The sequence below is a fragment of the Mercenaria mercenaria genome, chromosome 13, assembly GCF_021730395.1.
Source record: "Mercenaria mercenaria strain notata chromosome 13, MADL_Memer_1, whole genome shotgun sequence".
NCBI classification, from domain to species: Eukaryota; Metazoa; Mollusca; class Bivalvia; order Venerida; family Veneridae; genus Mercenaria; species Mercenaria mercenaria.
The window spans coordinates 7085283-7102858 of NC_069373.1; the positions used below are offsets into that span (position 1 = coordinate 7085283).

Below are 17576 nucleotides of genomic sequence, written 5' to 3' on the forward strand. Positions count from 1 at the left end.
GAACAAAGAGAAACTATCAGAATATTTGATTTTTATCCTGTTTTACGTAAAACATTATTATTACTACACACATCTTCTGTACATAAGAAGTTCGTTATACGTCATTTACAGCACGAGAGTCATCTTACACCTTGGGGTGTAAGATGGAGTTTTCCAGCACCGGTGAAATCACTAGAAATCCCAGTCTGGTATGCAAGAAAGTGTGATGAACACTAGATAAAACTGAAGAGCGGCCAACTCCTGTGACTGCCGCCTGCCCTGTGCAACAGGTGATCCCATATTACAATTGCATATTAAACTCTGTTTCAAACTGGAAAAGATTTATGGAAATGTTCAGATATTTATGACACACAGCTGGATTACCCTAGAGGGAAAATGTTGCCCTTATTGACCACACATCTGTTTGTTGACTACTTCCATGCTTCATAGTTATTCTTCCATATTGATTACTTAGCACCTGTGATGACAACAATAGTGTAATATTTTGTTATTCATGTACTTCATTAGTCTTGGTCATAAAGCATTTTGTCTGCTCAAATATTGATCAATGTTACAGACTATACACAGACGTAATCATGATTTTGCCTCAGTTCCAGCGCCTACTTACATATACAATTATATACTAATATACATGTAAGAAATCGTAGAATCCCCTCCGGTAAAATTCGTACAAGTATACCATTGCAAAGTCAATTCAAAATACACATATATTTCATCAATGGTGGGAAGAAATGAGAAAAACATACAAAATTAGGCAAGAACTTTCCTAAAATACATTGATGGAAACCAAATTGTGAATTGATCTCTTAATCCTTATTACATTGTTGTAAAAAAATTTAAGCCAAGAAACTTCACACATTACAAAGTGGAAGGGCCATAACTCTGTTACAAATGATCCAAGTATCAAACTTACATCTGCAGATCCTAATTACACAGGTAGAGAATGTATAATTTCAGACACACTGTCTTTCCACAAAATTTTAATGTTGTTGAGAACATTATGCCTTGCATACAGCCCAGGAATTTGTAGATTTGCGCTCTCCCTACTGAGCTAAACATGCCGGATATTGGGGCAGAAGTCAGGACAGACACTGCCGCAACATAATACATCCTATTAAAGAAAATGGAGTTATAAATATGATAGTGTTGGTAACTAAAGGATGCTTGCCAGTTTGAAAATCTTAGAACATTACCCAAAGTATTATCTTATGACATATTATGTCTTGAAGTTCATATTGTTTTAGCACAGGTAATTATGCATATCTTTCATAAAAAATAAACAGCAACATATTCCGTTACTATTTACAGTTGGTATGAACACAAACACAGTCTAAAATCCTTGTTAGTCCAAGAGACAATGTTGTAAAGACTGTTGCGGTCACTGTTAAATCACTGAAGATCTGTTCAAACATTGACTATAGATTAGAATATTTTAAAATGGGCACACACCTCCACACTGAATATACATTTTACAAATATTTTAAACCCTAACTACTGTGTAAAAAACATGATAAACTGCATGCCAAAATGAATTAATGTAAAAATTAATGCAGCAGAAGTATTAAAATGTCACTGTATTTGGTTCTATATACAGTAAAAATACTCATAATATACTGCAGTATTTGAAGAAAATTACACAATTAAAAATTTAGTACCTGAGTTTGTTCTTCACAAGTCCCCTTTTTTTCCATCAGGTATTTTACACCATGATTTTATTTTAAAATAATTTATAATTGTATTTCAAAATTTCTTAAGGTTTAGGAGTATATCACCAAAACACAGAAATATTTTATAAACGAACAACATCGTTACCAATATTTTACCTGACCATTACATGTTCTGCCGTACTGTCCCGTACTGAAAATATTCTGAAAAAGTTGTCCCCCTTTAAAAATGAATGCCATTTGTAAAGAAACAAGAGCACCGCCTTGCGGGTGCTGATGCTCATCTGATTTTTTTTGTATAATAGAAATATTGTCCTACCCATGATTTTCTAAGTCTAAAAAGGGCCATCACCCTTGCAAAAAGCAGGATACAGTTATGTTTCTTGATGTACAGTGTCCACTTATGATGGTGAAAAACTGTTGCAAGTTTTAAAGCAATAGCTTTGATAGTTTATGAGAAAAGTTGACTTAAACATAATATTCAACCAAGAAAATGATTTTTCTAAGTCCAAAAGGGGCAATAATTATTGCAAAAAGCAGGATGGAGTTATGTTGCTTGCTGTACAGGGTCAGCTTATGATGGTGAACAAGAGTTGCAAGTTTTAAAGCAATAGCTTTGATAGTTTAAGAGAAAAAGTTGACCTAAACATAAAACTTAACCAAGAAATCTGATATTTTCTAAGTCCAAAAGGGGCCACTAAATCTTGCAAAAAGCAGGATGGAGTTATGTTTCTTGCTGTACAGGGTCAGCTTATGATGGTGAACAAGTGTTGCAAGTTTTAAAGGAATAGCTTTGATAGTTTAGAATAAAAGCTGACCTAAACATAAAACTTAACCAAGAAAACTGATTTTCTAAGTCCAAAAGGGGCAATAATTCTTGCAAAAAGCAAATGGAGTTATGTTTCTTGATGTACAGGGTCTGCTTATGATGGTGAACAAGTATTCCAAGTTTCAAAGCAAAAGCTTTGATAGTTTAGGAGAAAAGTGACCTAAACATAAAACTTACAACCACAGCGAAATCTGATGACTTTTCAAGTACAAAAGTGGCTAAAATTGCAAAAAGCAAGATGGAATGTTTATGTTTCTGCTAACAGGGTCAGCTTATGATGGTGAACAAGTATTCCAAGTTTCAAAGCAATAGCTTTGATAGTTTAGGAGAAAAGCTGACCTAAACATAAAACTTAACCAGGCAACGCCGACGCCGACAACCGCTCAAGTGATGACAATAACTAATCATTTTTTTTCAAAAAATCAGATGAGCTAAAAAAAATAAACAATCACTGAGAACTGTGTTCCACCTAGTTATCTGAAATTTCAACACTCTATTACAAATGCATCAAAACAAACATGTGTAACGTCAGTTCCTTGAAAATGGTGAGTTTTTAAAAGCTTTTGACTGTCTGGAAGTTGGGCCTGTTTAAACAGTTCTTTTTTCGGAATGAAATGCTTATATAAGTATACTGACACTTGTTTTGTAGAGTAATATAAGTAATATACACGCTATCATTACAAAAACAACAAAACAAGTTTCAGTATACTAATATAAACATTGAATTCCGAAAAAAAGACCCACTTCCAGGCAGTCAAACGCCTTCAAAAACTCACCATTTTCAAAGAACTGTTACACATGTTAGTTTTGATTCATTTGCAATCGCATGCGAGTGTTGAAATTTCACATAATTAAGTGGAACACAGTTTTCAGCAATTGTTTATTTTTATTTCTTTACAAATGGCATTCATTTTCAAAGGGGGACAACTTTTTCAGAATATTTAATCATAGTCCTCAGAACTGATTTGCCCAAATACTGTGAAATCATTAATACTCGTAGGGGACTAATTTTCGTGGATTTCGTGGTTGTCAATCCACAAAATTTAACCCCAACCAACAAGTAAAATTCCCATTCACTGTTCAAAAGTTGAAGTCCACAAATTCATATCCCCACGAAATTGCTGTTTTGACTAAAACCACGAAATTTCATGCCCACGAAATTTAATGATTTCACAGTAACTATTTATTACTGCCTTATACTCTATTCAACATAGCAAGTTACTGAGCAGCTGGGTTATTCTTAAAAATTTATCACTTCGAAAACATCCCCTCTCTATTAAAGAATTAAATTTATCAATTGAAGTATATTTGCTATCGGGTTTTATTCCATGTAAGGTCAGATAAAATATGGAACAGTGTGAAAGTTTTAAATGTTATCACTGGAATATATAAATTTTTTACTTTTTCTGAAATATGTTTATCCTTTAGCATGCTGGCGTGTAATTCTGTCTTTGAGACTAGTGCAGACCAAGATCAGCCTGCATGGATCATGGTCTTCAGTCAGTAATAATTTTCAGTTAACACCCCTTTAATAAACAAGTGGTACTGCCCATAATTGAATGATGGATAATCCATTTTAGAAATTTAGCAGGCTAAAGGTTATAGCGTAATACATTAATTAATCTTTGACAGACCTATAAGAAAGCGTCACAGACAAAAATGAGACATGTGAAACTGATTCACCATTAAATTTGTACTTTTATACATTATATATATACACAATATTGAGTTTTGATGGAGAAAACTGATGAGCAAGCGACAGTGAATCTCTTGAAGCAGAGGCAACATGCTGTAACCTATTATTACCTAATACTTTAACTAAATGGTTGATGTATCAATCTTGCAAGAAGGTTGAAACATTTTAAACTCTTGCCATTTCATCAACAAAGATGCACATGAGATAAAGGCTTTACCTCTTAAAGAAACTTTGCGCCAGTCTGTGCAGCAATTGATGTTTAATTGCTTTACACTCTGTCTGCTATTACCTTGTTTGGTTGGGCTCAAAGCTTGCTTTAAAGGGTCATGAAAACCTGAAATAATAATTTTTTTTAAGACAGATAGAAATGTCTGTAGGTATGTAAAATTCCACTCCCACAAAGAGGTGTTAAAATTTTCTAGGACAAGTGGAACTTCTCTCGACCAACTGGATGAGAGCTTATTGTGACGTAGTTCTTTTCTTAGCAATGAATGCTTGGGAAAATGAGTATGTCACCAGCCTAAAGTAAATAAAATAGGCTGATGAAGGAAAACAAGGAGAAGCATGAATGGGTGGCAATAACACTTTGAGGTGAACGTTTTTGTGAAATTGCTAAAAAGCAACCAAAAACTAAACATCAATTGAAATGATTGTATACAGAAGGCTTCATTTGAAACAACAAACCCACAAAAACTTAACTTTTCAGAAAAAGAAAATTAAAGTGTTCTTGAATGATGCAAAAGGTGTAGAAAGTCATAAAAATGTAGAAATTCCAACTGTGTCTAAGAGTTTTCCTTATTCCATCTATAATGAAAGATGCCCATGTTTTGGCATATCTTCTTTTCACATTTTCTTTTTTTCATGGTTCAATATTTTATCCAAACATTTTGAGAAAACAAAAGATTTTATGCTTCTTGAATTAGCAAAGACTCTGAGATGGTTCATTGAGCTACTATTTATTTTGCCTTGTAGCGTTATCTTCTTTAATTAAAGTGATAACTGCTTTACCCTGCATTTGCTACAGGCATGAAATACTTAAACATCCCATCTAGGAAATGGCTTTGGTACTGGTGTACCACTGATTAATAAACTTGGTCATGAATAATTTAACATTACATTGTAATTAAAGGTTGAATACAGCAAAAAAACCCTGAACAACACAGGATAGGATACTATCTTCCAAGACAATTTCCAAGATTCTCTGATTAAATTACAAACATATCAATACTGGCACTGTAGGCGGTTTCATTAGTTTGCACTTTTCACATTTGTAGACATCTGGAAACATATCTACAACAACTTGTTCCTGAGAAGCAGTAAAATCAAATTCTTCAATTGTAGTATCACAGAAAGCGAACAGTTCACATACAATTTACATTATTTAATAAAACTAACATAAGTTTTTTCTGTGCAAATTTCACTGATGTCTGTTGTAATTAATTAATGAAAAACTAGCCATATCTAACCGTCTTGACCCTACAAAATAAACTATGTAGCCACTGACATTAGGGTCTTTATCTGAAGGGAACAGCTTTAAATACCTTAAGGAAATAATGTACCCACTGCTAGGTCTGTGCAGAAAGGGATCGAATAGCTGGAAATACTCCTTGAGGAAATAATGTACCCACTGCTAGGTCTGTGCGGAAAGGGAATAGCTGGAAATACTCCTTAAGGAAATAATGTACCCACTGCTAGGTCTGTGCGGAAAGGGAATAGCCTTAAGGAAATAATGTACCTACTGCTAGGTCTGTGCGGAAAGGGTATAGCTGGAAATACTCCTTCAGGAAATAATGTTCCCACTGCTAGGTCTGTGCGGAAAGGGAATAGCTGGAAATACTCCTTCAGGAAATAATGTACCCACTGCTAGGTCTGTGCGGAAAGGGAATAGCTGGAAATACTCCTTAAGGAAATAATGTACCCATTGCTAGGTCTGTGCGGAAAGGGAATAGCTGGAAATACTCCTTAAGGAAATAATGTACCCACTGCTAGGTCTGTGTGGAAAGGGAATAGCTTTAAATATACTCCTTAAGGAAATAATGTACCCACTGCTAGGTCTTTGCGGAAAGGGAAGAGCTGGAAATATTCCTTAAGGAAATAATGTACCCACTGCTAGGTCTGTGCGGAAAGGGAATAGCTGGAAATATTCCTCAGGGCAGGAAGCGTTGAACTCACTGAATGTATTCTAGTGTTGCATAAATATGAACAAATCTTCAATAGATCAGCACTGACAACCAAAAACAAGTAAATTATTAATGAATTATTCTCCCGTTCTTCTTGTGAAATCATAACGTAACCAGGCATAACATAATCAAACAGTTATAAAACTACCAGGATGAAAATATTATCATGAAGGATAACAAGAGCACCGCCTTGCGGGTGCTGACGCTCATCTGATTTTTTTTGTGTAATAGAAATATTGTCCTACCCATGATTTTCTAAGTCTAAAAAGGGCCATCATTCTTGCAAAAAGCAGGATAGAGTTATGTTTCTTGATGTTCAGTGTCCACTTATGATGGTGAAAAACTGTTGCAAGTTTTAAAGCAATAGCTTTGATAGTTTATGAGAAAAGTTGACTTAAACATAATACTCAACCAAGAAAATGATTTTCTAAGTCCAAAAGGGGCAATAATTATTGCAAAAAGCAGGATGGAGTTATGTTGCTTGCTGTACAGGGTCAGCTTATGATGGTGAACAAGTGTTGCAAGTTTCAAAGCAATAGCTTTGATAGTTTAAGAGAAAAAGTTGACCTAAACATAAAACTTAACCAAGAAATCTGATATTTTCTAAGTCCAAAAAGGGCCATAAATCTTGCAAAAAGCAGGATGGAGTTATGTTTCTTGCTGTACAGGGTCAACTTATGATGGTGAACAAGTGTTGCAAGTTTTAAAGCAATAGCTTTGACAGTTTAGGAGAAAAGCTGACCTAAACATAAAACTTTACCAAGAAAACTGATTTTCTAAGTCCAAAAGGGGCAATAATTCTTGCAAAAAGCAAGATGGAGTTATGTTTCTTGTTGTACAGGGTCTGCTTATGATGGTGAACAAGTATTTTAAGTTTCAAAGCAATAGCTTTGATAGTTTAGGAGAAAAGCTGACCTAAACATAAAACTTAACCAAGAAATCTGATATTTTCTAAGTACAAAAGGGGCCATAAATCTTGCAAAAATCAAGATGGAGTTATGTTTCTTGCTATACAGGGTCAGCTTATGATGGTGAACAAGTATTCCAAGTTTCAAAGCAATAGCTTTGATAGTTTAGGAGAAAAGCTGACCTAAACATAAAACTTAACCAGGCAACGCCGACGCCGACGCCGACGCCGACGCCGACAACCGCTCAAGTGATGACAATAACTCATCATTTTTTTTCAAAAAATCAGATGAGCTAAAAATGTGTTTGTGTATCTGGTTATTGCCCACTTTCTTGGGACTGTTCATCCACATCTTTTGTTGGGTTACCGACTGTTTTTGTTGTATTTTTGTTTTGTTCTTTTGTTGTTTTTTTGTTGGGTTATCTACTGTTTTTGGTGAGATATCTACTGTTGTTGGACATTTTGTTAGATTACCTGCTGCATTTGTTGGGTTACCTATTGCATTTAGTAGGTTACCTATTGTTTTGGTAACTTACTTAAAGTTTCTCTAGGCTTACCTTCTATTGTTTTGTTAGGTTGCCTTCTGTTTTTTGTTTGGTCACCTACCGTTTGTACATACACTATTTTCAACAGTATTTCAGCATGGCAGTCAGCTATTACATAAAACTTCAATTTAAACAGTTCCTAGTAAATGCAAACATGCCAGTGGTGATCATGCTGTTAGAGAAATGTAAAAGGTTAAACTGGAACAAGAGATCACAGAGAACACTGTATGATCAAGAGTCAATCTCTTAACTCTGGACCGGACAAGTTGCTCCAAACTTGATCTAGTGGATCAGGTGTCCAGTGCTTAAATTGTGGAACCTTGGCACATCTAACCTTTTCCATAGGACAGAACAGCATTTTATTGTTGTATTGGCAGTGTTACTGATTTTTATCAATTAAGGGGATACAGGGTCATACCATACAGCCAAAGTTGACAGAATGGAAGTAAAACACATTAGTGGTATCTTGAACAAGCTTTCTTGAATATGACTCTAAAAAGAACACATGCAACTACACGTGTTTGCCTTAGCATAATGTATGCCGCCAATTTTATCCTAGGATAAATATTCTGCTGACAGGAGGGAGGGTGAAAAGACAGCTCAAGTTGAGTACAGGCCAAGACAGAATTGCAATACTCAATCCAACTTAGATATTAAAGCAATATTTTATGAATTTTTTCATTTTAATTTAAGTGTACTTTGTTTGAGGTTTATTTCATGAACAGAATATAATAAACTGTCACTGGTTGTAGATGCAGATGGGATTATGTCCAGTTCAAGGGTGACTGTTTAGGCAGTAACAAGGCTCTATAGAGCTGCTACTAGAACACTTACTTGAGAGCCAGATATTCCCAACTACATCTGACTCTGAATAACCCCAGTGGTACATTGTTTTCCTTGTACAGGGTATTTTTTAACAAATGTTTAGCATCTGAATTAAATGTATTTCTAACCAAGAATGGTACAGGCTGGTAATAAAAATTTACAAAATTGCATTTCTAAAGATTTTCAGCTAAACACATATTTGTTAAAAAATGTAATACAATAATTCTTACACTCTGATCATTCCTTAGGCAAAGTATGTTTAGTAAATTTGTACATATGCTAACATATTATAACTACAATGACCGGAAAATCAAATTTTAAAAATACCTCCATGTATTAAGAACTTAGTGGACACAAACAGGTTGTGAAACTTTGATTACAAAATCTGATTAATTTATCTTTAACATGTACTGAGATTTAAAATCAACTTGAGACTCAAAGGCATTAACCCTTAGCTTGGCTAGTTAATTTGCTTTGCACAAGTGAGACCAAATAGCTCACATCTGTGCAATCTGATCATGGTCTGCACTGTTCGCTATTCAGTCAGTAAATTTTTAGTAAACACCCCTTCAAATGATAAATGGTACTGCCCAAATTGGAAGATGGACCAGTTCATTTTAGAAATTTAGCAGGCTAAGGGTTAATATACAAAAATAGCTTACAAATACCTACTGACAAGGTTTCATTATTTGGTGCACAGTATGCATTAAACAAATGTTCACTTAACACAATTTAAATCTTCAGAAACTTGATCGCTAAAAGTCACAATGATAAAAACCATATAAAAGAATGATTAAAATACAAAAACTACTGACACTTTCGTAATTTGATTTAAATTCTCCAGTGAAACATGCAAACAAGGTAGTAAGTAGTTTGTCAGCTAGTTTTGTACAGTAGAGAATTACAACAATGGCGGCAATAAATTTAGTATAGATTTCAATTTATTGGACCTTTTCAAATGTGGATTAAACTGGAACTATTCTTACAACACATGACCATATCAAATGTAAACACTAGACACAATGGTTGCGGGCACTTATATTGATAGTGGAGCTATATTTAAATTGGCTTCTGGTTACTTATACCAGCATTTATAGGTTGAAAAATGAAACCAATAATTTACACAGAGTTGTCCTAGGATTGAAACAAAGAAAGCAAAACTTTAAAAGAGATGCAACAGAGAGAGAGAGAGAGAGAGAGAGAGAGAGAGAGAGGGAAATTGTAAAAAAAAATATGAACAAGAGACTGATAATTAATCTAGTTAGAGTTTATATAATTTTATGTGTTATAATGCAAAAACAAGTGTTCATAACACTTAACCTTTAGCCTGCTGGCGGCAAGTGATTTGGCCTTTGCGACCAGTGCAGACCAAGATCAGCCTGCACATCCGTGCAGTCTGATCATGGTCTGCACTGTTCGCTATTCAGTCAGTAAAATTTCAGTGAACACCCCTTTGATAAACAAGTGGTACTGCCCAAATTGACAGATGGACCAGTCTATTTTAGAAAATTAGCAGTAAAGGTTAAATTAATTTTAAGACCACTAGTGAAATAGGTATGGCAATTTGAAATACAAGAAAATGTTTTACCATACACTCATGATACAGGCAGCAATTTTAGTGTTAATGAAATCACAGACACACTTGTAAACTATTTATTTAGCACACTCATGATACAGGCAGCAATTTTAGTGATCATGAAATCACAGACACACTTGTAAACTATTTATTTAGCACAGACCCTTTCTATTTCTTTAAATTACAATGTAAATCATGACAATTTCTAATCAGTTAGAATTAAGGAAATATAGGTTAATAAAGTATCTACAAAAAAATAAAGCCTGCCATTTTGTTTTACACTGTCATTTTAGCACATATTTAAACAGTCATATTAACTTATAATCTTTGTCTGCCATAAATGGTTTTACAAGACTGAACAGAAAAAATGAACCTGCATACAGGGTGTCCTTTCCCTTAGAAAATGAATTCACAGTATTATATGTATTATACTGTACTTAATGGATACAATTTTCTTTATCATTTACGTGAGATGAAGGCTTGTCATTTCTTACACTGTCAGTAAATGATAGCAACTTTTTACAAAAAAGATAAATGAAAAGTAAATCTAAGCAATGTGCTTAAAGTTTGACAAATCTGCACAAAATAGTGATTATGTCAAGTAAGACAAATTCAACTAAATGGTATCCTACCTTCTTGACAGAGGCATTAAACCTTTGATTGATGACAGGAGAACCTGAAGAGTTTCCCACAAACATTGACTTTACAACAAATACTATTGAAAATATCACCTTTTGACATGTCAAATAACACAATATATCATATATGGACTTATCTGATAGAATTGTTTTATGACTCAATGGTTTACATAATCTTCAATTCAATGTCATATTTTGAAATGAGAGCCATAGATAATATAATACATTGTTTTAAATCAATCAATAATTTAAATGTTATTTACAAAAATAAAAAGATAACCAAGCATGAGTGCCATGTTTTGAAAAAAATAGTTTAATAAGGACACACTGAATGCTGTATAAATTTTGTAATGTATATATTATATATAATAAAAGGGAGTCAGTGGTGCAATGGTTAGTTTAGGGAGTCAACTGCACAGTGGTTAACAGGCTGGGACATCAACGCCAGGTTTGATTTCTGGTTGCGGCGGACATACAAAGTTTAAATTAGTACTGTTTCCAGCAGTACTGGCCTAGACTGGATGCAGGAGATGTAAATATGACACCTGCTGTGGGCTTGACTGAAAATAAGTTGATCAATCCGTTCCAGGTGGGAACTTTTGTCAAATCTTAACCTTAAATGTTACAGGCTTTTAATATAACCAGACATCTTCAAGAAATATTAATGTTTGTTGCTATAGGACAGTATAAATACCAGTAAGCTACTGCACTTAAATACTAAATTAATGCTTGGTTGCTAATATCAAAATTAAACTGTCAATCACTATTTGTTTTATCTGCTGATATTAAGGTATTTCATTCTTAATTTATCAAAATTTGTCTACTTGTAAATGTCTGTAGTTAATTGGCACTGTATTTAACAAGACAAGAGAGTACAGTACTGTACAGTACTGTCTCATTTCTAACCAATTAGTGCAAAACGGGCCATAACAATAAAATAATAAAGTGGTGTTTCCAAATCTGTGAGTTTTTTGTCTTGTCGAGTCTTGTTTAACTTAATACTAGATCTACAACAATACTTGTAGTTCATGGCGACCCACGTCATTACATATATCATATTATTATAATGCTATTTACGTAACATACCTGACATCTTGTTATATTGACACACGACAATAAGATTCCAACTCAATTATTAATATGACATAATCCTACTTTCATTTTCCGCACGTGCATTCAACTGTCAAACAATTTACGAAATAAACACTGGCTTTCTTAGTTGGCAAATTCTGTATAACGGATTTTAAGTTTGTAGATAACAGGACCTTACCTTGATATAAGTGAAAGAAACTTTATCTTTTGTAAATAAATCCTGCACACTTTATTCAACGTTTTTCTTATCGACTGAAGAACTTGTTTATTCTTGCCGCCAGGGATCCGCCATATTGGAGTAACAAACTCAATTTACACCTGTCACTCTGGGAAACGTAGGTCACGTGATGACGCGCACCTGTCAACCACTAATTGTCCTGTTTTGGGCACAGGTGCCCGTCCAGTCTTGGTGCCCATATGGGTGCCGCCCCCTCAAAAAAAAAAAAAAAAAAAAAAAAAAAAATTAAAAACACTGTTTTAAGCCTAAAACGAAAAAAAAAATTTTTTTTGAATTTTTTTTTTTTCCCTATATATACACTTATATGGAAAAGGTGCATGTGTTGCCGTAACGCTATGGAGGTTTACTAGGACACGCTGTGGAACAACCAAAATATCCAGTTCAGTACCAATGCAAGCTACCCTGCTGCAATTTACACATCATGCATTTATAAAATAGTAAACAATCCTATTCTACCTAGTAAACAGCCTTAAATAACTTACATTTAAATTCAAACAAGCCAAATTGTCTAGACACTTGCAAAATAACAGTGACGATCGGCCATTTTGTTTCAAAACGAAAGTAGAAAACCTTTTCCGTTGTTTGCGTCTTAGAATTTAAATGTAAGTTATTTAAGGCTGTTTACTAGGTAGAATAGGATTGTTTACTATGTTATAAATGCATGATGTGTAAATTGCAGCAGGGTAGCTTGCATTGGTACTGAACTGGACATTTTGGTTGTTCCACAGCGTGTCCTAGTAAACCTCCATAGCGTTACGGCAACACATGCACCTTTTCCATATAAGAGTATAATTATATAGGGAAAAAAAATTTTTTCAAAAAAAATTTTTTTTTTTTCGTTTTAGGCTTAAAACAGTGTTTTTAATTTTTTTTTTTTTTTTTTTTTTTTTGAGGGGGCGGCACCCATATGGGCACCAAGACTGGACGGGCACCTGTGGTTTTGGGATGCTGTACATGGCTGCAATCCTGCATTTGATGACTAAGTAATGCGCAATTCATTATTCTTTTTATAAAGTGACAAAACTGATATTTTTCATAAATGTTTAATGCAAACACATGTTTTTTTTTAAAGTTATTGGAATCAAAATATTTTCATTGAACTTAATCAACTGGCATTCATTATCATTACTAACCACAGCAATAATAGTTTTGAATATGAAGACACTAGTGTTAATCTTGATTTTGATGATCTACATCCAACGTTTTAATAAATGGATCTTCAAAATGCACTTAAATCATTTTCACTACAGTCACTGCAGTTAAAGTGATAAAATGAGCCGCGCCATAGGAAAACCAACATAGTGGGTTTGCGACCAGCATGGATCCAGACCAGCCTGCGCATCCGCGCAGTCTGGTCAGGATCCATGCTGTTCGCTAATGGTTTCTCTAATTACAATAGTCTTTGAAAGCGAACAGCATGGATCCTGACCAGACTGCGCGGATGCGCAGGCTGGTCTGGATCCATGCTGGTCGCAAACCCACTATGTTGGTTTTCCCATGGCGTGGCTCAAATGTATTATTACTTTGGTGAGAGAGATTTTTACTGCAGTCAAAATTATATGTATAAAAGGCTAATTCTTAAGACAAAACAACTATGTTTTCAAACTATAATTTGAGTTTATATATCAATAATGGACCAGAAACCTAGAAAATAGCCCAGTTCTGTGTGGAATGCAATGAGTTTAAGTGGATACAATTTCCCAATATAAGATTTGTACTTACCTCACCTCACATCTACCTTAATTGTTATATTTACAGTTCACACTGTCTTCACAAAATCATACTTTTAATATATCATACTTACTGGATATAAAAGAGGACATTGTCATATAAACATCACAGTAGATGTTAATCTCAGTCAAAGATTGATATCCATTGTGGAACCTTGATTAATATACCTTGTAGAATTTTATTATACCTTGACCATGTTGTATATAATATTATATTATACGAGTTTAAAGCCTGTAAGTATTATATCTCCTCTAAAAATTGTATGCACTGTAATGAACAAACAGTGCATGCATGATTTCAATCTTGTTGGCACTGTTATCCTAGGTCAAATCTTTACATTAGTCATCATCATCTTTCAACCATAAATAAAAACAAGAGCTGTCAGTGGACAGCGCGCTCGACTATTCTCAGTGCTTGATAGTATAATATAAGCAATGAGTAAAACTTTAACATTACAATAAGCATATTCTAAGTCGAAAAGGGGCCATAATTCAGTCAAAATGCTTGATAGAGTTGCCTCCTCCTTTTTACAGACTGGGGTCATGATGGTAAACAAGTATGCAAAATTTGAAAGCAGTATCTCGATAGACTTTGAAAGTATTTGGGTTGGTACGCAAACTTTAACATTTATTCTAAGTCGAAAAGGGGCCATAATTCAGTCAAAATGCTTGACAGAGTTGCCTCCTCCTTTTTACAGACTGGGGTCATGATGGTAAACAAGTATGCAAAATATGAAAGCAATATCTCAATGGACTTTGAAAATATTTGGGGTGGTACGCAAACTTTAACATTTGTGTGACGCTCAAGCTAAAGCTCACGCCGACGCCGCGGCGAGTAGGATAGCTCCCCTGTTCTTCAAATAGTCAAGCTAATAACAAGAATTGAAAAAAACTTAAACTCTTTCTTCTGCCTAACATTAACTTGTCTAGTGTGATCAAGGATGTGAAAATTTAATCATCTTGTAGGGTAAAACACTTGTCTGTTTTCATTTAGACAACAAAGCCAATAGGTTTTGTTGCGATTTTTAAAAAAATTTAGTGGCAAGGGTACATTAATGGCACAGTCATTGGCAAGGACCCGTGTGTTGATGTCGTAATAAACATATAACAGTGATAGCAAGCAAAAGCAATGAGAGCCAGATAACACACAGCTTTAGAGAAAAGTTTAACAAGCATCCACCTGTCATACTATATAAAATTTTTCATGAATCTGGTAGTAAAGCAGTATCTTACTTACAAGACTACAACCTTATTTTGCATCATCTTGACAAAGGATTTTTGAAAATAATCAGAATAGTAAAATGAAATTGGAAAAATAATTCAAAGTCGAACCTCAAAATCAATAGGTGTCATCTGCAGGTCATGATCAACCTCCCTATTAGGTTTTGTGATCCTAGGCCCAAGCATTTCAAGTTACTGTCCAGAAACTGTTCAACTGTTCCAGGTCACTGTGACATTGACCTTTGACCTAAGGTACTGACCTCAAAATCAATAGGTGTCATCTGCTGGTCATGACTAAACTTGCTATCAACTTTTATGATCCTAGGCACAAGCGTTCTCAAGTTATCGTCTGGAAATGGTTCAACTGTTCTGGGTTAGTGACCTTGACTTTGACCTACTGACCTCAAAATAAATAGGGGTCATTTGCTGGTTATGATCAACCTCTCTCTCGACTTTCATGATCCTAGGCCAAAGCGTTCTTAAGTTGTCAGCCGGAAACCGTTTAACTGTTCCAGGTCACTGTAACCTTGACCTACAGACCTCAATGTTGAACTTAACCTGTATTTTATGACGTTACACCTGTGTACCAAAATTGATGATCCTAGGCTCAAGCATTCTCAAAACATCATTCAGAAACTGTTCTGGGTCATTGTGACCTTGACCTTTAACCTACTGACCTTAAAGTTGAACTTGACCTGTATTTTATAATGTTATACCTGTGTACCAAAATTTATGATCCTAATCCCAAGTATTCTCAAGTTATCATCCGGAAACCATTTAACTGTTCTGGGTCATTGTGACCTTGACCTTTGACCTCAGTCAAACTTTTTTTATGATGTTACATCTGTGTACCAAAATTTAGGATCCTTGGCCCAAGCATTCTCAAGTTATCATCCGGACACCGTTTAACTGTTTTGGGTCATTGTGACCTTGATCTTTGACCTACTGACCTCAGAGTCAAACTTGACCTGTATTTTATAATGTTACACAACTGTACCAAAAATTATTTAAATCTGTCATGCCTTTCATGAGTTATCGTCTGGAAACCATGAAAACTCAGACAGACAGACTGCATGACAGACAAGCTCACTCCTCTATACACCCCCATACTTCGTTTTGTGGAGGTATGAAAACAAACAAGAGCACTGCCTTGCGGGTGCAGATGCTCATCTGATTTTTTTGTCTCTGTATAATAGAAATATTGTCCTACCCACGATTTTCTGGAGTTATGTTTCTTGCTGTACACAGTCAGCTACTAAATGTGAACAAGTGTTGTAAGTTTTAAAGCAATAGCTTTGATAGTTTAGGAGAAAAGCTGAAAGTTTGAAAGGGGACATAATTTGACCAAAATGCATATCAGAGTTATGGGACTTGATGCTATCAACTAGTTTTATAACCCCGAAGAAACGTGTTAAGTTTCAATTCAATATCTGCATTAGTTTTGGAGATAGTAACTTGAATGTAAAACTTTAACCAGAATTTTCTAAGTCCAAAAGAGGGCATAATTTGCTCAAAATACATGTTAAGAGTTATGGAACTTGACCCAGTGAGGTTGGTAATTGACCTAGAAAAAGAATAAATAAGTTTCAAAGCTGTATGCCTTTTGGTAATAGCTGTATGTACTTGCATGCAAAACTTTAACCAGGATTTTCTAAGTCCAAAAGGGGGCATAATTTGCCCAAAATGCATGTCAGAGTTATGGGACTTGATTCTATCAACTAGTTTTATAACCCCGAAGAAACGTGTTAAGTTTCAATTCAATATCTGCATTAGTTTTGGAGATAGTAACTTGCATGTAAAACTTTAACCACGATTTTCTAAGTCCAAAAGGGGGCATAATTTGGCCAAAATACATGTCAGAGTTATGGGACTTGACCCAATGAGGTAGGTAATTGATCTAGAAAAAGAAAAAAATAAGTTTCAAATCTATATGCCTTTTAGTAATAGCTGTATGTACTTGCATGCAAAACTTTAACCTGGATTTTCTAAGTCCAAAGGAGACATAATTTGCCCAAAATGAAGGTCAGAGTTATGGGACTTGGTGCTATCAACTAGTTTTATAACCCCAAAGACACATGTGAAGTTTCAATTTAATATCTGCATTAGTTTTGGAGATAGTAACTTGCATGTAAAACTTTAACCAGGATTTTCTAAGTCCAAAAGGGGGCATAATTTGGCCAAAATACATGTCAGAGTTATGGGACTTGACCCAGTGAGGTAGGTAATTGATCTAGAAAAAGAAAAATAAGTTTCAAATCTATATGCCTTTTAGTAATAACTGTATGTACTTGCACGCAAAACTTTAACCAGAATTTTCTAAGTCCAAAAGGGGGCATAATTTGGCCAAAATGAAGGTCAGAGTTATGGGACTTGGTGCTATCAACTAGTTTTAAAACCCCGAAGACACGTGAAGTTTCAATTCAATATCTGCATTA

The 17576-nt window shown here is 34.6% G+C and overlaps 1 protein-coding gene across 14 annotated transcripts in view; it reads right to left on the bottom strand.

Moving 5' to 3' along the window:
• Positions 1-12256, bottom strand: part of LOC123530547 (uncharacterized) — a 139220-nt gene extending 126964 nt beyond the window's left edge. For 6 of the 14 annotated variants that reach the window (XM_053521063.1, XM_053521060.1, XM_053521064.1 and 3 more), the window contains exons 1-2: positions 11947-12066; positions 4407-4523 (exon numbers count right to left, since the gene is read on the bottom strand). In XM_053521063.1, coding sequence (XP_053377038.1) covers positions 4407-4523; positions 11947-11953 — 124 coding nt within the window. In that variant the 5' untranslated portion in view covers positions 11954-12066. Of the gene's footprint in view, positions 1-4406; positions 4524-11946; positions 12083-12130 lie in introns of those variants that run through there. The other 8 variants (XM_053521072.1, XM_053521071.1, XM_053521070.1 and 5 more) reach the window with 4 other exon arrangements.
• Between the last annotated feature and the right edge of the window lie 5320 nt (positions 12257-17576).